At 40.4% G+C, this 22,573-nt stretch overlaps 1 protein-coding gene across 1 annotated transcript in view; it reads left to right on the plus strand.

The window, feature by feature from the left end:
- Window positions 1-22,573, plus strand: part of rgs19 (regulator of G protein signaling 19) — a 121,262-nt gene that overhangs the window by 87,995 nt on the left and 10,694 nt on the right. Inside the window, exons 3-4 of the mRNA XM_059978767.1 lie at window positions 11,399-11,473; window positions 15,957-16,191. Of these exons, the coding sequence (XP_059834750.1) occupies window positions 11,399-11,473; window positions 15,957-16,191 (310 nt within the window). The remainder of the gene's footprint in view (window positions 1-11,398; window positions 11,474-15,956; window positions 16,192-22,573) is intronic.

The following is a 22,573-nucleotide window of genomic DNA, read 5'->3' on the forward strand; positions in this document are numbered from 1 at the left end:
TTGCTGTAGTGTTGTGCCACCCTGCAGAAATTTTCTGAGTGGTTTTCAGTGTGTGACGAAATAGCTAATAATGTAGCTAACAAAAACCTCTGAGACATTATAACTAACGGTCATTTTTTGTAGGAAAGTTATTTCTTGGGAGATCAGAAAGAAGACTTATTTTAATTGCCATGGACATTTGAATAAAACACCAGGATGAATTAAATTATCCACTACCTTCTTAAAAAGGGTAGAGTTAAGGCCAGACTTACTCACCACGTTTAAGTCGTGTGAGTGTTTGTCTAAAGATTCCTTTAAAATCAGGGTAAATATATTTCAAAGAACGGCTTTGTTATGAAACTTCAAGAATCAGTGTATAGATAATTTTCTTCCTCCCATGACTATTGTTATTTTTATATTTATAGAAGCCAAAATTGGCTGTATTTTTTACCGATGCTCTTTTTCAATAACCAAAGTTGTCAAACAAAAATACCGTAAGTTCAGTCCTTACGTGTAATAATGAAATTCATATTTAATTTTTGTCTATTTTTATTTATGGGATGAGGGCATAGCTGGCAAAGGCAAAATCCATTGCACATATCTAAACTGCCTTTGAATCCGTGTAATGAAGGCATGCTCAGAGATTTAGATTTAGTAATGATGAATGAATTGTATTGTATTCCCAATCAAGATACTGTCTTGAATTACTACTACTTTGTGCTACTTTATTAATGATTCCTCATCTAACAGAAATAACATTGTATTGTTTCCCTTGTTAAACACATTTTACTATTATAGAGCTCACTATAGTCATATGGTAGATTTATTGGATAGTGGACTCTATGTTGAACACAACAGCCTGACGAAACATGTTGGAGCAATGTCAAGTTATGCCCTTTTCAGTGCTACATCCTCCATTTTACACCCCCATTCAGTTTATTACAGATCTTGCTAGTTCACACATCAAAGTGTTCTTTTATGAAAAATCACTTCCGCACTGAGCTCTTCTTAAGTGATATTAGTCTGAAGAGATCAATATTGCAACACTGATTTCTGACTTTATGACTCACAATTGGGGAACTTTGTCACAAGATCATTATTACCATGTTTAGCAATCAGTACAGCTTTACTTGCAAACCAATGCTCTGAAAACATGTTAATCTCAATAAAAAGTAATAAATATTTAGGGGAAAATCCACTGAATGAGATTTGTCATTAGTAGTTCATTTATTAATTAATTTTGGTCATCTCATTGAAAGGTTGATGTGAAAAAATATACTAAGTTTTCTACTGCAAGGAGTGATTGAAGTGAGTGAAGGAAGAGAATATAGCCATTGTTTTCAGTAAAGTGTAGAAGCAATAAAATAGCAATTATTTAGGACCTTTGATAACCAAAGTATATTTGGAAGTACTTTACCGCCAATGAAGTTCATATGAAATGTGGTGATAACTCCTATGTAGTGGGCGTTGTGGCTTGCACAAGTGAGGAGACTGCAGTAATCTGATACTACTGTTCAACTCCCAGTGTAATTTAGTTTTAAATTAATAGATTTTTTTGGTTTGTTAATATGAGTAAGTGCAATGATAAAAAAGTTTAATAGTTAATCAAATTTTAAAATTGCTGGAATTTAGGCACCTTTTGTTGTTTACTGTGGAAAACACCAGCAGTATTCCAGAAATATGAGAGTGTCAGGAGGCAGAAGTGCTATTACTAAGGAGAAGGTGCTTGGAAAGCTGGAAGGTCTAAAGGTAGTTAGGTCACCTGAACCTGATGCACTACACCCCAGGGTTCTGAAAGAGGTAGCTGAAGAGATTTTGGAGGCATTAGTAATGAGCTTTCAAGAATCACTAGATTCTGGAATGATGCCAGAGGAATGGAAAATTGTAAATGTCACTCTATTCTTTAAGAAGGGAGTGAGAAAAAAGAAAGGAAATTGTAGAACAGCTACCCAGACTTCAGTGGTTGGAAAGATGTTGGAGCCCATTATTAAGATGAGGTTTCGGGGGACTTGGAAGCAATTGATAAAGTAGGCCAAAATCAGCATGGTTTCCTGAAGGAGAAATCTTGCTTGACTAATCCGTTTGGATTATTTGAGGAAATAACAGGCAGGATAGACGAAGGAGAGTCAGTGGATGTTGTTTAATGTTCTTTGATTTTCAGGCCTTTGACAAGGGACACATGAGGCTGTTGATCAAGAACCCATGGTATTACAGTCAAGATACTAGCAGGATAGAAGATTGGCTGTCTGCCAGGACGCAAAGAGTTGGAATAAAGGGAGGCTTTTCTGTTTGGTTGCCAGTGCCCAGTGGTGTTAAGCAGGGATCAGTGTTGTGACCACTTCTTTTCATGTTATATGTCACCAAATTGGATGACAGAATTGATGGCTTTGTGGCCAAGTTTTTGGACAATAGGTGGAGGGGCAGAAAGTGTTGCAAAAGTGTTGCAGGGAGTCTGCAAAAAGATTTAGACAGATTAGGAAATAGACAAGAAAAAGTGGAAGATATAATATAGTGTAGGGAAGTGAATTGTCATGTACTTTGGTAGAACGAATAAAGACATATTTTCTGAACAGGGAGAAAAATCAGAAATAAGAGGTGCAAAGGTACTTGGGAGTCCTCATGCAGGATTCCCTGGAAGTTAACTTGCAGGTGATAAGGAAGGTAAACACAATTTTAGCATTCATTTTGAGAGGACTTGAATACAAAAGCAAGGATGTAATGTTGAGGCTTTATAAGGTATTGGTCAGACGGCACTTGGCGTATTGTAAACAGTTTTGAACTCCATGTTTAAAAAAAGATTACTAGAATTGGAGAGGGTCCAGAGGAGTGACAGGAGAATGATTCTGAGAATGAAAGGGTTAGTGTATGAGGAATCTTTAATGGTTTTAGGCTTGTACTCAGGGGAAGAACGAGGGGGAAATCTCATTAAAATATATTAAATATTGAAAGATCAAGATAGAATGGATGTAGAGAGGAAGTCTCCTATAGTGTGGGAGTCTAGGACCAGAGTGCACAAACTTGGAATACAAGGACATCCCTTTAGAACAGATATGAGAAGGAACTTCCTAAGTCAGAAGGTGGTAAATCTGTGGAACTCATTGCCACAGACAGCTATAGAAACCAAACAATTGCTTATATTTAAACAGGAGGTTGATAGGTTCTTGATTAGTTAGGGCATCAAGGTTTAAGGAAGAAGATAGGATAATGGGTGAGAGGGATATTAAATCAATCATGATGGAATGATGGAGCAGACTTGATTGGCCGAATAGCCTAATTCTGCTCCATTGTCTTATGATCTTATGTACTTAGTGCCTTCTACTTGTGTGTAATTGATGACAATTTCTTGCTCCATTCATTTTACCTTTTGTGAGGAAAGAAGGTTGGGATTTTAGGTTTTTCTGAACTGATGGTTCTCGGAAAAGGAACCGTTGGCTCTTGTAGGTTAGTAGGAATTCTTGAATTGTATTCCCAGCCCCACCATCTGAACTGATACTGATAAACAGCCATTGTGCTGGTGAAGACTCCAATTTCAAGGGCTGCTTTGGCACCGTGACCATTGCTATGTACCTACTACTTTTTAAATGTGGGGGAAATAATCTCTCCATTTTACTGAAGCTTTGGGAGATCTGGATGAAGATAGTGTGGTGGGATTAAGAGAAGCATTCCCGCAATGCTTCTACCTAAGAGCATAGATTCCAGCAATCTACCTAAGAAAATAAAGAGCATTATTCCACTGATTTTGAAACCAGAATTTGATTTTATGCTCCCAGAAAGCATTTTATGAAATCCCCTTCAAGTGAGTTGGTGCTCATCTGCTCTGAGAAGTATTTTGGAGTAAATTTGCAAGACAAATCACAATCTTCATTGCTGGTTTTTAATCATCGTCTCTCTGATAACAATTGTAAGGGGACAACTTCACTCAGCTTCACTTGCCCCATCATTGAAATGTTCCCACAACCAATGGAATCACTTCCAACAGTTCTTCATATCATGTTCTCAATATTTATTGCTTATTTATTTGTTATAATAAACTCCTCCCTCTCTGCACCAATCCCAACCTCACAACAAATGACAGAAAAAGCTGGTGCAGTTGCGTTGTGGCGGACTGAGCTCTACCTTGCTGAGGCCCGGCCGTATCTCCCAGACATCTCCTCACACCTACCTTTTCCAGTGGACCCCATTCTAGACCATCACTGACCTTATCAACTCTGGAGAACTCCGATCCACTGCCACCAAACTCATACTTACCTTACTCTGCACTGCTCGCTTCTACTTCCAACCTAAAGTTCACAAACCTGACTGTCCAGGTTGTCCTTCTGTCGCTACCTGCTCCTGCCCCACTGACTCCATTCTGTCCCCCTTGGTTCAATCCCTTCCCACAACACTTCTGTTAGTCTTGATCTCCTCAGCAACATTCAATTCCCTGGCCCCTACTGCCTCATTTTCAACATGAATGTACAGTCCCTATATAGTTCTCTCCCCAATCAAGAGGATCTTCGGGCTTTCCTTTGTCAATAAAAGAACCAACCAGTTCCCCTCCACCACCACGGTCCTTTTATTGGCAGAACTGGTCCTCATCCTCAACAACTTTTCCTTCAGCTCCTCCCACCTTCTCCAGACTTGACGGGTAGCCAAGGCCACCTATATAGGGCTCAGCTATGCCTGCCTTTTCTTTAGTAATGTAGAACTGTCTGTGTTCCAAGCCTACCCTGGTAATGTTCCCCAACTCCTCCTCTACTACAATGATGACTGCATTGGTGCTGCTTCATGCTCCCATGCTGAGCTTGTCAATGTCATCAACTCTGCCTCTAACTTCCACCCTGCCCTTAAATTCACGTGGTCCATTTCTGACACCTCCCTCCCCTTTCTTGATCTCTCTGTATTCATTTCAGATGACAAACTATCAACCAATTTCTGTTATAAGCCTGCTGACTCCCACATTATATTTACCCTACCTCTTCCCACCTTGTCTTGTGCAAAAATGCTGTTCCCTTTTCTCAGTTCCTTCGTCTCCACTGCATGCATTTCCAGCATGTGGCTTTCCCTTCCAGGATATCAAAGGTGTCCTCCTCCTTCAAAGAATGTGTTTTCCCTTTCTTCACCATTTCTTACTCACATTTGCTCCATTTCCCAAACATCCACACCCACCCCATTTTCCCACCGCTTTAACAGTGATAGAGATCCTCTTGTCCTTATGTACCATCCCATAAATCCCCACATCCAACACACCATCCTCTGTAATTTCAGCCATCTCCAAAGGGACCCTACCACCAAACCTCCACCTTCCCCTTCCCACCTCCCTGCTTTTCACAGGGATTGCTTCAGTCATGATTCCCTTGTCCATTCATCCCTCCCCACTAATTTCCCTTTTGGCACATCCCTGCATGCAGCTGAAATGCTACATCTGCCATTTATCTCCTCCATCATCTCCATTCAGGGCCCCTAACACAGGTAAGGCAACATTTCACCTGGGAATCTGCTAAGTCATGTCACGTATTGTGCCCGGTGCTCCCGATGTGGCCTCCTGGTGAGATTCATCATAAGTTTGGGGTGGGGGGCACTTTCTTGAGCACCTCCTATTCATCTGCCAAAAGCAGAACCTTCCAATGGCCAAACCTTTCAATTCCAATTCTCATTTCCATTCTGATATACTGTTCCATGCCTTCCCTTGTGCTAAGATGAGGCCACTGTCAAGGTGGAGGAACAACACCTTAAATGCCATCTGTGTAGCCTCCAACTCAATGGCATGAATACTGTTTTCACCTTCCAGTAAAAAAATCCCTCCCCCTTCCCTCTGCTTCTATTCCCCACTCTGGCCTCTTAGCTCTTCTCACCTGCCTATGACCTCCCCCCCCCCCCACACACACACCAGGGTCCCCTCCTCCTTCTCTTACTCCTGTGGTCCACTCTTCTCTCCTTGTTTCTCCAGCCCTTTATCTGTGCCCTCTCATGTTAGCCATTTCAGCCCTGGGGAAAAACCTCTGACTATCCACATGATCAATGCCTCTTATCATCTTATACATCTCTATCAGGTCACCTCTCATCCTCCATCACTCCAAGGAGAAAAGGCCAAGTTCACTCTACCTGTTCTCATAAGGCATGCTCCCCAATCCAATCAACGTGCTTGTAAATCTCCTCTGCACCTCTTCTATAGTTTCCACATCCTTCATGTAGTGAGGTGACCAGAACTGAGCACAGTACTCCAAGCGGGGTCTGACCAGGGTCTTAAATAGCTGTAATATTATCTCTCAGCTCTTAAACTCAACCCCATGATTAATGAAGGCCAATGCACCGTATGCTTGCTTAACCACAGAGTCAACCTGCGCAGCAGCTTTGTGTGTCCTATGGACTCGGACCCCAAGATCCCTCTGATTTTCCGCACTGCCAAGAGTCTTACCATTAATACTATATTCTGCCATCATATTTGACCTAACTAAATGAACCACCTCACACTTATCTGGATTGAACTCCATCTGCCAATTTTCTGTCCCATTTTACATCCTATCAAAGTCCTTCTGTAACCTCTGACAGCTCTCCACAGTATCCACAACACCCCCAAACTTTGTGTCATCAGCAAACTTACTAACCCATCCCTCCACTTCCTCATCCAGGTCATTTATAAAAATCACGAAGAGAAGGGGTCCCAGAACAGATCCCTGAGGCACACCACTGGTCCCTGACCTCCATACCAAATATGACCCATCTACAACCATTCTTTGCCTTCTGTGGGCAAGCCAATTCTGGATCCATAAAGCAAGGTCCCCTTGGATCCCATGCCTCCTTACTCCTTCCTCTCACTTCTTTTTATCTCTGGTGTTTCCCCCTTCCTATACAGTCTTGAAGAAGGGTCTCAGCCCAGAACATTTCCTGTTTAATCACTTCCATTCATGAATTGAATTGACTTTATTTCTTACATCTTTCACATACATGATGAGTAAAAATCTTTACGTTACGACGCTGTCTAAATGTCCAATGTGCAATCATAGTAATTTATAATAATTTATCATAAATAGAACAGTCATTGTAACATAGAAGTACACTCAAATCAGCTTGAGTTAATCAGTCTGATGGCCTGGTGGAAGAAGCTGTCCTGGAACCTGTTGCTCCTGGCTTTTATGCTGCAGTACCGCTTCCCGGATGGTAGCAGCTGGAATAGATTGCATTTGGGATGACTTGGGCCCTTTTTACACATCCTAATTCATGGGAAGTTCACAACTGCAGATGCTCTGGGCTGTCCACACCACTCTCTGCAGAGTCCTGCGATTAAGGGAGGTACAGTTCCCATACCAGGCAGTGATGTAGCCAGTCAGAATGCTCTCAGTTGCGCCCCTGTAGAAAGGATTTGGGGCCCATACCAAACTTCCTCACTGTCTGAGGTGAAAGAGGCACTGTTATGCCTTTCTCACCACACATCTGTTGTGTACAGACCATGTGAGGTCCTCAGTGATGTGGATGCCGAGGAACTTGAGGCTGTTTACCCTCTCAACCCCAGATCCATTGATGTCAGTAGGGGTTAGCCCGTCTCCATTCCTCCTGTAATCCACAACCAGCTCTTTCGTTTTTGCGACATTGAGGGAGAGGTTGTTTTCTTGACACCACTGTTCCTCCGGCATTTTGTGTGTGTTACTCTGGATTTCCAGTATCTGCAAACTTTCTCATGTTTATTATTATTAATTCTTTCTTATTGCATTTGCACAGTTTGTTGTCTTTTGCACTCTGGTTGGACACCAAAGTTGGTGTGCTCATTTATTGATTCAATTACGGATTATTACTCAATCATGGATTTATTGATTACTCCCATAAGAAAATGAATCTTGAATCTCTATATGGTTGCATGTATGATTATAAATTTACTCTGAATTTTGATTAGCAATAGAAAATTACTTACTCTTCCATCTCCTCATTCACTTTTTCCAACTACACAGTATCTGGTATGCAATATACGCTTTTTTTATCAGTACCTCGATTTAACATACTTAAGGCATATTCTTTCATGAGTTTTTCTCCAATCAAACATAATAAATTTGCTTGAGATTAATTAAGGACTTGACTTAATTAACCAAATATTGTGTTAATTTTGAACACTTAGTAAGTATAATGTTAGTATTCATTAAGACGGAATGAAGGATGTTATTAGCTTTGACGATGTTTTGTTGAGCATTTTGGCATATGAAAAGCAGCTTTTATTCTGTGTCTTTGCTTTAATGTTTCTGATAATAGTCCAAATAATTATGCCTTTTTTTTACTACATTTCAAGATTTGTATATTGATCTCCTTGTATGTTATTTTGCATGTTCTTATTATGATGACCTGCTTTTTCACTAATATCTCCATATTTCTTTGTATGGATATTGTTTCTATGGATACCACTTGAATTCCTTTTCCCACAAAACACTTGCTCATTTTCATCTCCATGCCTTTGAAAATCTAGTTTTTTTTTATTTTCTCTCAATGACCCACAACCCTTGTTGCATTTCAGCTTGGTATCAATACATTTCCCTCTCCAGGTTGTGAAAATCCTTTATACATTCAGGGTTTTTTTTAAACAAATGACAATATACCATGATTCAAATATGATAATTACCTGGTCTTGTTTGAAAGGTCTATCATGTTGTCTTACAAGTTATAAGATTATTAGGATGTGAAGAGAAAGTAACCTAAACTATTTCCACAAGGTGGTGCTCCACCAATTCTGAAAAGCATGTCAGAAGTTAAATAGAATTGTTCTTTAGTAATATGGAGATGGTGTTCAGTTGTTAAACTCTTTGAAATTCAAAGCAGAACTACAGACTATTTTTTGTTATTAAAATAATAATGGGATACTTTGAGGAATTAGTTAATTTTAATGGCAGTTGTAATTAGTGCTTTGATGCCATAACAATTGGTTACATAGTGTACTGCACTTATTATTCCAATATTACAAACAGAAACAATAAATGTGGGTTTTACACTCTCTGCTCAACAATGCTTGCTTCTTATTAGTCAAACACCTTGGTATTAAAATTTTCATTCCTGTTTTAAGATGGCTTTGGCCTTCCCTACCTCAATGATTTTCATAGTATGACAGCCTTCCGATTACAGTGCTCCTTCAGTTTTGCTCTCTTGAACACCTCATCTCCAGTTCTTACATTACCATTCCAAGCAGATGTCCCATCAGCCAACTAGGTCTGAGATTCTGGAATTCTTTCGCTAAATTTATTGATATTTTTTCTCCTCCATCAAGGACTTCCTTAAAATTTACGCCATCCACCATAATAACATTTTATGTGTCTTAGTGTCAAATTAAAATCAAAATGAAATGATGTTATTGTGACACAAAAATTATCATCTGAATATCATGGCCTGTATCTAGGTGTCAAGTGAAGCTATACGGTGGTGTAAACTCAGTCAACTCCATTATGGGCATAAGCCTCTGTAGTATCCAGGATATTCCTTGTTCTCATTGCTACCCTCAGGAGGGAGGTACAGAAGTGTGAAGACACACAGTCAATGATTTAGGAACAACTTATTCCCCTCTGTCATCCTATTTCTGAATGGACATTGAACCCATGAACTCTACCTCTCTACTTCTTTTAATTTCCATTTTTGTACTATTTAACTATTTAATATATGTATAATACTTGGCTTTTTTTCTATTAATATGTATTGTATTGTACCACTGCTGCAAATTTCACTACGTATGGCAGTGATATTGAACCTGATTCTGATGTTGTTCCAAGGCAAGTATTTTTTCTCAGTCATTAATTGAACCTTCATCCCCTCCCAGCTACTTTGAAATTTAGCAGATGCTATTATGAAGTGTTTTTGTCTTTAAAATATAAGGAAGTTTGAATGAAGTTCATTGAGATACTTTATTAGTCACTCCATAAATGAAAATCACTGTTATCAGTAAAGATTGGACAAAGTGCAGACAGTTTTCCCTACCTTGGCAGCATTCTCTGGTCAAAAACATTCATCAACTCAGAGATCAACCACTACATGGGTCGTGTTAATGGAACCCATGCAAGATTAAGGAAAAGAGCCACAACCCACAGGTCATGCTCTTCGCAGAATCTTACATAAACTTTTAGTTTATAGAGCAGTTGTGCTTCCTATATTATTGTATGGAACTGAATCATAGATGAAAGACCTGGAGCAATATCACCAAAGATCCTTATGAAAGATTTTGAGGAGCAGTTGGAAGGATAAATGCAATAACACCTGTGTTCTGGAGAGGGCCAACATGAACAGCTTCTCCGATGCAGAGGTCATATAATCTCGATGCCTATAACTCACTTATCCCCAAATAGGTCCTTTATTCGTAGCTGAAGGAAGGTCAATGAGCTCCTGGATGGCAAAGGAAATGCTTCAAAGATAGTATAAAATCCAGCCTGAAGAAATTCAACATTACATCTAAAGACATTGCATTCAATAGATACACCTGGAGTCAATCTATTCAAGAGGGAGAACATGAGAACAATCTCTGCTGTGCTGCTGAGAACAAGTGGTAGCTGCAAAAGGAGAGACTAAGCAACCACAGCCACCATATAATCGTGCCAACACTGCATTAGAATATGTGGATCCCCAATCAGCCTCTTCACCCATTTGACGACCCACCAATAGACAACCCCTTAAGAGAACATCATACGCGAGTTGAGTGATCACACTACATCAGGGTGCAGCGAACCTCTTTGCTCACGTGAAGCTCTCAGAATAAACAGTATACATGTTAGTAATAAATACAGCAATAAGTGTAAGACTTTCCAATTTGCCTCCATAATTAAAGTCCTTCAATCCAGACAACATCCTGATGCATCTCCTCTGCACTCTCTCCAGCACAACCACACCCTTCCTATATTGAATTGACCAGAAGTGTATAGAATTCAATAGTATAATGCTTTTTGCAGCATTATTAAGTTGCTAATTTTTTTTTCTCGTGTGAAAAGCGATAGTGACAGAAATTCAGCTGATCCATCCAGGCAATACCACATTTGTATTCCTCTTGAAGAAGAGAAGTTTGTTCACTTTTTCTGCCAGTTACTTTGTTCCTTTTGAAAACCACAATAATGAATTTGTATTGTCTGCATGCATATTTTGCCAAAAGTACCTACTGTAAAACATTGTATATCCTTAAGAAGCTAAAACAGCATCCATTGCCAATGTTCCTTAGAGTATATATTTTTTTGCTTCATCATTTAGCCTCTGCCATGTTAATGAGTGATGGGCCAGAAGTCACAAAAGTTTTAAACATACAAAGTGTCGAACTTGGAGCTACAGACACAAAACTCTATGTCAAATTTAATAAACTGGACCAATAAAAATATAGCTATGATCTAATTCAGTTGATGTTCCTTGGTCTTTTCCAAGCCTATTCATGTCATTTTGACAAATATGCAGTTTAAAAATAAACATAATTATTAACTTCCAGTCTTTTTACTAGGAGAGAAGATGATGATCGAATTAGAAGGCCATCTCACAATATTGTATTGGAAAACTTGGAGAACTGTGAACCAAGGTAAGTTGAGATGTGCACATTTTAAAAGTAAAAGGCACATCTTTCCAAGTGTAATGTTTCTGTACTTATTATTTAAATGTTTGAACTCTGTAAAGGATGCCATACCTGTAAATCCCTTAATTGGTAGCTTAAGATGTGTGCTATATTATTAGGTTCAGCATATAGTGGAGTGTGAGATATGAATAAGATTTTGTCTTGCTATTTGCACTTACCTTTTGTTCTTCATTATTTCTTATTTCCCTCATTGATGGCCATTATTTCACTGTAGTCACAGTCTTCTTGTCTGTACAGCTTACCTTAAATTGACTATGGAGATGGCAAGCTTCAATTGTGTGACTACATTCAGGACAAATTTGAAAATGGTCAAGAATATGTCTTTCCCTATCATTCAAAATTAAAATTTGAGATAATAGATAGAATGGGAATTCCCAATTCAGAAGTCACTCAAATAAAAAGAAAAGGTGTCGGTAATATTAGAGAGTTGAATTTAGAACTCAACATGGAATAAAACGACAAGCTAATCAGCATGAAATCAATCCTTTTGAGGGATAATTTATTAACTGTATCATGATAATAACCAATTCTTTCTGTTATCCACAGTTCCAATTGAATATATTTCATATAATACACACACAATTAGGAAATCTATCTATATTTTATAATAACTCTGCATGAAAAAGGAGAAAGCATCAGGAATAGGTGGACAGGTGCTCTGATTTCCTCCCATAGACCAAGATGTACCAGTTAGTAGGTTAATTAGTCATTGTAACTTGTCCTGTGATTTAAACTATAAGACCATAAGACAGGAGCAGAATTAGGCTTTCTCGCCCATCGAGTCTGCTCTGCCATTCAATCAAGGCTGATTTTATCTCCTCCTCAACCCCAGTTCCTGGCCTTCTCCCCGTAACCTTTGATGCCACGTCCAATCAAGAACCTATCAATCTTGCCTTAAATACACCCAATGAGCTGGCTCCCACAGCTGCATGTGGCAACAAATTCTACAAATCCACCATCCTCTGGCTAAAGAAATTTCTCCACATCTCTATTTTGAAAGGGCACCCCTGTCTCCTGAGGCTACGCCCTCTCCCACCATGGGAAATATCCTTTCTATATTTACTCTGTCTAGTCCTTTCAACATTTGAATGGCTTCAATGAGATCTCCCCTCATCCTTCTGAATTCCAGTGAGTACAGATCTAGCGCCATCAAACGTTCCTCGTATGACAACCCTTTCATATCTGGAATGATCCTTGTGAACCTCCTCTGGATCCTCTCCAATGCCAGCACATCTTTTCCAAGATGAGGGGTCCAGAACTGTTCACAATACTCAAGGTGAGGTCTCACCTGTGTCTTATAAAGCCTCAGCATCACATCTATGCTCTTGTATTCTAGACCTCTTGAAATGAATGATAATATGGCATTTGCCTTCCTCACCACTGACTCAACCTGCAAGGTTACCTTCAGGGTGTTCTACACAAGGACTCTGCATGTCAGATTCCTGGATCTTCTCCCCATTTAGAAAATAATCCACACATTTATTTCTGCTACCAAAGTACATGACCATGCATTTTTCAACACTATTTAGTTTGCCACTTATCCTCAACACTACCTGCCCCTCCAACAATCTTTGTATCATCTGCAAGCTTGGCAACAAAGCCATCTATTCCATCATCTAAATCATTTATATACAGCATAAAAAGAAGTGGTCCCAACACCAACTCCTGTGGAACACCACTATTCACTGGCAGCCAACCAGAAAATGATACTTTTAATCCCATTTGCTGCCTCCTACCAATCAGCTAATGTTCTAACCATTTTAATAACTTTCCTGTAATACCATGGGCTCTCACCTTGGTAACCAGCCTCATGTGTGGCAACTTGTTAAAGGCCTTCTGAAAGTCCAAATATACAACATTCACTGCATCCCCTTTATCTATCCTACTTGTAATCTCCTCAAAGAATTCCAACAGGTGTGTCAGGCAGGATTTTCCCTGAAGGAAACCATGCTGACTTTATACTATCTTGTCCTGTGTCACCAAGTACTCCATCACCTCATCCTTAACAATTGACTCTAACATCTTCCCACTGAGGTCAGGCTAATTAATTTCCTTTCTGCTGCCTTCCTGCTTTTTTAAAGAGCGGAGTGACATTTGTAATTTTCCAGTCCTCTGGCACCATGCCAGAGTCCAATGATTTTTGAAAGATCATTTCTAATGCCACCACAATCTCTCATGCTACCTTTTTCAAGCTTAGGTTAAACTGGTGGACTGCTGGACTAGAAGGGACTGTTCCATGCTGTAAATAGATACATAAATGGCAAATAATAAAATATCAAACATGATGCTAATTATACTGCTTATCCTGTTATGTTTTTTGGTGCTTCCAGGTCCATTGAATTTTAATGGCAAAGTGACCTAGCAAATCACTATTTAAAGTGACTTATCTCTGTATCTAACAGCATTACGGATAGACACCACTTAACTAAAACTGTAGTGGTTGACGAAGATGGTTAACAGTCATTGACATTTCAAGATGGACATTAAATGCTGATCTTACAAACAACATCCACATCCATGAAATAAATAAATAAAATTGAAAAACTCAAGAAATTCTGCAAATGCTGGAAATCCAAAGCAATACAAAATGCTGGAGGAACTTAGCTGATCAGGCAGCATCTATGGAAATAAATAATCATTCCACATTTTGGGCTGAGACCCGTCTTCAGGATGGAGAACGAAGGGGAAAATGTGAAAATAAAAAGGTGGAGGGAGGAAAAGGAAGCTATCTGGAAGGTGATAGGTGAAGCCAAGTGAGTGGGGAAGGTCAAGGACTGGAGAAGAAGGAACCTGATGGGAGAGGAGAGTACACCACAGGAGAAAGGGAAAGCAAAGGGACCCAGGGGGACATAATTGGCAGGTGAGAAGAGGTAAAGGTTAGAGTGGGGCATAAGGGAAGAGGAGGGGAGGAAATTTGTTTACTGGAAGGAAAAAGATTGATATTGATGGCATCAGGTTGGAGGCTACCCAGATGGAATATGAGGTGTTGCTCCTCCACCCTGACAGTGGCCTTATCTTGGCACAAGTGGAGGCCATGGACTGACACGTCAGAATTCGAATGGGAATTGGACTTGAAATGTTTGGCCACTGGGAAGTCCTTCTTGTGGTATTTGGTGCAGAGGTGTTCGACGAAGCAGTCCCACAATTTATGATGGGTCTCACCAATGTGGAGAAAGCCACATTGGGAGCCCCAGACACCATAGATGAGCCCAGCAGGTTCGCAGGTGAAGTGTTGTCTCACCTGGAAGGACTGCCTGGGGCGTTGAATGGAAGTGAGGGAGGAGGTGTATGGGCAGGTGGGGTACTTAAGCTGCTTGCAGGGATGTCAAATAAATTCGACATCATTTGTAGATATTTTCAATGGCCTGTTATAATTGTGGATAATAGAATGCCTGTATTTAATTAGTCTTTCATTGTTATAAACATTGATTATCACATAGCACACTACCATATCTATTCACTCAGTGATGATTATACGTATTTATCTTCTTTGATCTGGAATGAGGCATCAATAATACATTTTGTGTGTAACAGTGACCTATAAACAGTGGCATTAAAATCCAAACCACTGAATAATATCAGATTTTATTAGGTTTTGACTGTAGTAAAGCAAGGAAGTAATGCAATTTGCAGTGTAGATTCTGGCAAGTTTCAAGACTGCTGCATGCATGCAGAAGCCCCAAACTAACCCATCAAGCTCTGTTAGCAATCTCACCTGTTTTCAAGACTGAGGAATCTTCTCTGTGAACCAGTGCCTGATTAGAAACTGGTTTTAGTATGTATGCATTTAAAAAAAAATTTGATCATCAGAGATATTCAGAAATATTAAAACAAAAGACACCTTTAACAGGCATACAATAGGATTGGTGTTGGGATTTGTTTTCTTTAGAAATTTCAAGGGGAGTTTGATGGGAGGGGTATTTTGCTGTTTCTGATTTCTCAAGCACTAAATGTTTCTTTTCAATAGTGGAAAAACACATGCTTCTAATTTTCAGGGATTATAGACCTAACAATATTGTACAGCTCTTCAAGCTATAATAATATAATATAAATAAGCTTCAATAAATGTGATTTTAAAATGTTTAATGTATTTCTGCTGTACTTGGTTAGTGTATTATTACTGGATTCTTCTGTAGATAATGTAAACCTATAGTACTCCAAGTATATCCTCTGGAGGTGTCCCTTTTAAGCTTGAATGATGGGCTTTTTAAACTGACTGCAAGCATTCTTTAAACATCATAGTTAATCTGCACAGTTCTCTACCACTGGGCACTTGGTAGTTTTTAATAAATGCATATTTGTGGATCTTGGGTAATGTGGTTCATTATATAATATTAATAAAATCCAGCAGCTCTAAATCAACAAAAGAGATATTAAATATATAATTTTGTCTTAATTATCTTGTTTTCAATGATTATGCTGTACACAGTGTAAATCCAACAGCAGAAGAGGTGCACTTGTGGGCTCAATCCTTTGACAAGCTACTGAAAACTCCTGCAGGCAGAAATACCTTCAGAGAATTCTTAAGAACTGAATACAGTGAAGAAAATATGCTCTTTTGGCTAGCATGTGAAGATCTCAAAAGTGAAGTAAATAAAAGTGCCATTGAGGACAAAGCACGACTTATCTATGAAGACTTTATTTCAATACTTTCTCCTAAAGAGGTAAATTTTATATATCTTGCATTCTATTTTAAAATCACAGAGCAGATGTCTATTCAGTCCATTGTCTGTTCCTCCATTCATTGAAATCATGGGTCAGATGAGACCTAATTTAGTAAACCCACCAGTCAATTAGAAAATTATCTCTAGAAATCCTTGAAAAAATGTAGAAAATATAGGGGTACAATTAGAAGCGAAATAGAGAAAGCAAAGCAAGAGCAAATCAAAGGTAAAATCAAAGAAAATCTAAAGATGTTGCATAAAGAGCAGAATTATAATTGAGGAGAAATTAGGATGTACTTGGGAACCAAAATGGTAACCTGTTTGCAGAGGATGTGTACTGAGTTCTTAGTGAAAACTTTGTACACGTTTCTTCAGGAGCTGGTATTGCTGCAATTAATTAAGGAGAATATATGTTAAGTATTGAATGGGATAAACAAAGCAAAACAGAAAGCAATAAAGGTTTTGCCATTTTGAAATAGGTGAACAATGTTTCTCAATCTTAAAAACAGCAAAGGTTGTCAACATCATTTTTTTAACTTAACCCTGGCCATAGGTTTGGTACTGGACAACTAAGGAGACTGTCCCTTTGTTTAAAGTAGGAGTGAAAAGCTGATTTAGTTACATAGTTACACATTGTGAATACAGAAGATTCCAGAGCAACACACTCAAAATGCTGGAGGTACCCTCTCCTGATGAAAGGTCTCCACTTGAAACTTCGGCTGTTTATTCATGTCCATAGATGCTGCTTGACCTGCTGTGCTGCTCCACCATTTTGAGTGTGTTGCTCTAGTTACACACCAATTAGTTTAATGTTGAACAAGTTACTGAAATAAATTCTGATGAAGACTGTAACTCATTTAGAAGGACCCAGATTGATCAAGGAGAGTCAGTATAGGTTTGTTATATCAAACTAATTTTCTTTTATGAGTTATACAGGAGGATTAATGAGGGATGCAGGCTGTATATTTGAGCAGGGCTTTCTGACAAGGCCCAACATGGCAGACTGGTCAAAGAAATTAAATGGATATGTATTCTATGGCAGAGTGGAAAATTGACTTGAGCAGCAGGAAATAGGGAATAGCTGACTGGTGCTTTGGCGAGGAAGATCATTCCCTGTTGATCTCTTGTTTTTTGTTTTATATAAATGATTTATTTATACTTAAATTAGCAGGCGTAATAAAGTATAATAATCAAAGTTGTCAATTGGTCAGCTAGACAAATAAGTGTCAAATGGAATTCGGGAAAGCTCAGAGGCCACATAATGTGGGACACATTGAAGAGTACGGATGGTTACTTAATGGCAGATAAGGTGGTTTGAAAGGGCATGAGATACTTCCCTAATTAGTCAAGGCACAGAATACAAGAGCAAAGAGGTTATGCAAGGATTGTGCCCAATTATTGTTAGGGCACAACTTAAATGCTTAAATATTATGTTCTGTTCTTGTCACATAAATAGAAAGATGTGATTGCATTAAAGGGTGAAGACAAGATTTGCAATGTAATTGTTTAGCCTGGTAAATAATACTTTTGAAGAAAAATTAGATAAACTGGGATTGATAAATCATCGTTTAAACTTTCAAATGGAATACCACCCTACTTTATGTTGTGTTTTACAATTTATATAGCTGATAGGCAGTGGCCAGAATTACTCCCAATATTTGAGAAGAAATTTTCATTATTGGTGATGTATTTAATGTATGTAAAGTATTAGTCATCACTTGAGCTGTTAGATACATTATTCATTTATGTGGTTCCTTGGGGATTCTAGACTCAGCACTGTACAAGGCAGTTCCTACCATACAAAAGGGAAGGTGGCATCATTCATTTAAATATGATTGCTGATCTAGATCTAAGATCAATGAAGCATATTTTGTTGTAGTAAACTCATTCAATTTACTGATGTTTAAAACATTTTTACCTGTTTTTATGTATTTGTGCTTCAACTGTTTCTAAATGTCACTGATCCTCATTTTCTGCTATAAATCATAAATGTGCACAGCTTCTGACAGCTTTGGATTAGCACACCTTGCAAAATGTCTGCTTCAACAGCAATGCTTCTAAGAATTGAGGCCCTCTGTTGATCAGGTTTGACCATGGATGTTCGATATGCAAGCTGTTGCTCATACAACGGGCTCCCAGTCTCCACGCTGCTGAGGAATCCAATGGAACAGCAGAGACTGGTACAGTTTGGCACCAGTGTAATTGTCGGAGTTACCAGTCAGTGTTGAACTCAACATAGGACTGCCTTAGAGACTCCAGCTCTGGATTTTTCCTTGGGGTTTACTCCCGAAGCTTTCTCCATGAGTGGGTATAGACAAAAGGTAATGGAAGTTTGAGATCAGTGTTTTGCTTCTCCTAGAGGAGTTGCTAATCATGACTGTGAGCACCATCTGCCTGGAGCTACTAGGTTTAAGGTGCCAGTAACCCATCTTCAGTAGAAAGGGTTCTGCCAGGTTTAGTTGTTACACCACATATGAAGACCAGGGGCTAGACGTAGTTGTCAGAGGCTATTTCAGATGCATGCCAGTGGGAGCATTTCATAGGTAGTGGGAGCTTATCTTCCAACCCCCTTCCCTCCTAGCTGAAACAATCTAAAGGATTAGATTGTTCAGAGATTAAGTGTTTCAACAGGACTAACATACAGTGAGGCCCATCTCTAGGAACATAATGGGCCAATGAGAATGTGCTAATGAGACTTCTTTTTAAGTACATAATTTTTTCCATTACACATTAAAAGCCTTGCACTTGCATATTCAATAAAATAATAACAAGGCTATGGCAGGAAAGGAACAGACACTATGAGCTTAATATAGGATTATTTTGGTAAAACATAAATACAAAATGAGCTTAACTTCTTGCTTTAATGTTGAAAGTGACCAAAAATAATTTTGGTGGTTGTTTTACAAAATATATTTTATCCAAAATTCCAAATCGGCTGTCATTCTCTCAAAATAATCATCAAATCTTAGTTCCAACCTAAAATCTGCACAGCTTTACTGTGGCACATACTAATACTTATTTCTTGGAACTTAGAAGCCTGAATAAAATTATATTTATTATCTGTCAGTGCTGTGATATAGTTTCATTTCTATCTAAACAGTTTTATATAGCTGGTGGCAATTTGCAATTACAAATAAACCTGTAAGCAGCAGCAAACATCCCCACTTGTTGAAGAAATTTATAATTGCTTGTCCTAGACAACAGTCCTGAAGAATTTCTGCAATTATAGCTTGGTAATGGGATGACACTAGATTTCTGTGTGGAATATAATAAGACCATAAGATATAGGAACAGAATCAGGCCATTTAACCCATCGAGTCTGCTCCGCCATTTCATCATGGCTTTCTCTCAGCCCCACTCTCCTGTGTTCTCCCCGTATCCCTTCATACCTGACCAATCAAGAATCTATGCACTGCCTTAAATATACATCAAGAGCTGGCCTCCATAGCTGCATGTGGCAAAGGATTCTACAAATTCACCACTCTCCTGCTAAAGAAATTCCTCCTCATTTCCATTCCAAAAGGACACCCCTCTATTCTGTGGCTGCGTGCTCTGGTCTTAGACTCTCCCAGGTCAGGAATCATTGTCTCCACATCCATTCTATCAAGGCCTTCCACCATTCGTAAAGTTTCAATGGGGTCACCCCTCATTCTTCTGAAACCCAGCAAATACAGGTCCAGAGCCACCAATCACTCTTCAAATGACAAACCATTCAATCCTGGAATCATTATTGTGAACCTTCTTTGAACCCTCTCCAGTTTCAGCTCAACCTTCCAAAAATAAGAGGTCCAAAACTGCTCAGAATACTCCAAGTGAGGCCGCACCAGTTCTTTATATTCTAGTCCTCTCGATATGAATGCTAACATTGCATTTATCTTCCTCACCACAGACACAGCCTGCAAAATAACCTTTAGGGAATCCTGCACAAAGACTCCCAAGTCCCTTTGCGCCTCAGTTTTTTTGTATTTTCTCTACATTAAGAAAATAGTCAACCCTATTTTTTCATCTACCAAAGTGCATGACCTTACACTTACTTACACTGTATTCTATTTGTCATTTCTTTGCCCATTCTCTGAATCTGTCTAGGTTCTTCTGTAGCCTCTCTACTTACTCAAAACACCTGCCCCTCCTCCTATCTACATATCATCTGCAAACTTTGCAATAAAACCATCAATTCCATCATCCAAATCACATAACATAAAAAGAATAGATCCTAACCCAGACCCCTGTGTAACAACACTAGTCACTGGCCACCAGCCAATCAGCCACTGCATTATCCATGCTAGAATCTTCCCATAATACCAAGGGCTCGTAGCTTGTTAAGCAACCTCATGTATAGCACCTTGTCAAAGGCCTTCTGAAAATCCTAAGTACTACACCATTAACTGATTCTCCATTGTCCTTTGCCTATCCTGCTTGTTATTTTTTCAAAAATAATTCCAACGGGTTAGTCAGACAATATTCTCCTATGGCCTATTTTATTATATGCCTCCGAGTACCCTGAACCACATTCTTAATAATCGACTCCAACATCTATCTTCCCAGCCACTGAGGTCAGACAAGCTGGTGTATAGTTTTCTTTTTTCCGTTCTTGAAGCGTGGAGTGACATTTGAAATTTTCTAGTCTTCTGGAACCATTCTGGAATCTAATGAATCTTGAGAGATAATGCTTCCATGATTTTTTTCAGCCACCTCCTTCAGAACTCTGGGGTGTACACCATCTGGTTCACATGGCTTATCTACTGATGCACCATCAATAACTCACTCTGAGACATAAGGCGAGTTATCGGCTTTTATTGACTGAAGAAGGAACCAGCAGTGAGTGACCATCATATTACATCCTGGAGAATGAGGCAGAGGATCAGACCTCGATCGCCTTTATACAGGGGCCTGTGGGAGGAGCCACAGGAGCAGTCAGAAGGGGGCGTGTCCAGACAGGCACATAGCTCACCACATTCACCCCCCCCTTTGTTTGAAAGAGTCCCCATGTGGCAAAGTTTCGTGCAGGTCAAGTCTAGCAGGTGGTCGAATCTGTCGCTGCGATCTATGTAGCACCGGCTGTGATTGCACCGATGCCGGCGGTGGCGGTGATTGCACAGGAGACGGAGGTTGTGCTGGTTCCAGCTCATGCATGTGCGAGGCACCTGGTATAGAAATGTCATGAGGAGTCCATGTAGGGCCTGGTGAGCGCAGTGTCACCTCGGGTACAGGGTTCATAGTTACCGGAGAGTGTTCAGGGCAGTGGTCTGCTGCACCTGCGGGCGCCAGGTCGCGGATGGAGACCGTGTCCTCCCGCCCATCAGGTAAGACCACGTAAGCATACTGGGGGTTCGCATGCAGAAGGTGAACCCTCTCGACCAGCAGGCAGTATTTATTGCTCCTCACATGTTTGCGGAGCAGCACTGGCCCCGGGGACATCAGCCAAACTGGTAGAGTGACAAACTTCCTGGGAAAAGAGAATAGGAGTTCGTGAGGGGGGGGTGGGGCCACCATCCGACCACCTGGGCCCTCCAAGGGCTTGTGCTTGGCTCAATGATCCCCTCCCTGAGCAGCCACTGCACCGGTTTAAAGTCGGGGTCAGGTTGGCGAACAGCGGCGGGGGAGGGACCTCGAGAGTGGAGAGACTGCAAGTGGTGTCGGTAGCGCAGCTGTCGTGTTGGATGGGATGTGTGTGTCGCTGTGTGTGTGTGGTCAGTGGTGATGAAGTCCCACAGAATTGAGGATTCCGGACAGTGAGTGGTGGGAGGGGCCCGTCATATGCCATAGTCACACTTTCGAGATGGCTCTGGAAGTCCAGCCCCAATAGCACAGGTGCGCACAGATTAGGCATGACCAGCAGCTCAAAGTTCTGATATTCTGTGCCTTGCACCACCAATGTCGCTACACAACCCACCCGGATGTCTGCGGAATGCGACCCAGAAACCAAATGGATCTTCTGACTTACTGGCCGTGTTGCGAGCCCGCAGCGTTGCACTGTGTCCGGGTGAATAAAACTCTTAGTGCTGCTCGTGTCAAACAGGCATCTAGTCCTGTGCCCCTCCACCCGGATGTCCATCATGGACCTTGCAAGCTGGTGTGGGGCACTTTGGTCGAGAGTCACAGTGGCCAGAATTGAATTGCCGTCGGGGTACCCGGTAAGCATCGGAGGGTCGGGGGCGGGGCATGCTGACGCCAACAAAGATGGCCGCCCACATCCGGGGTACCCGGTAAGCATTGGAGGGTCGGGGGCGGGGCATGCTGACGTCGACAAAGATGGCCGCCCACACCTGGGGTACCCGGTAAGCATCGGAGGGTCGGGGGCGGGGCATGCTGACGCTGACAAAGATGGCCACCCACATCCGGACATACGAGATGGCGGCCTCCACGTCTCACCCGCAGCGCT

Source organism: Hypanus sabinus, chromosome 9, assembly GCF_030144855.1.
Source record: "Hypanus sabinus isolate sHypSab1 chromosome 9, sHypSab1.hap1, whole genome shotgun sequence".
NCBI classification, from domain to species: domain Eukaryota; kingdom Metazoa; phylum Chordata; class Chondrichthyes; order Myliobatiformes; family Dasyatidae; genus Hypanus; species Hypanus sabinus.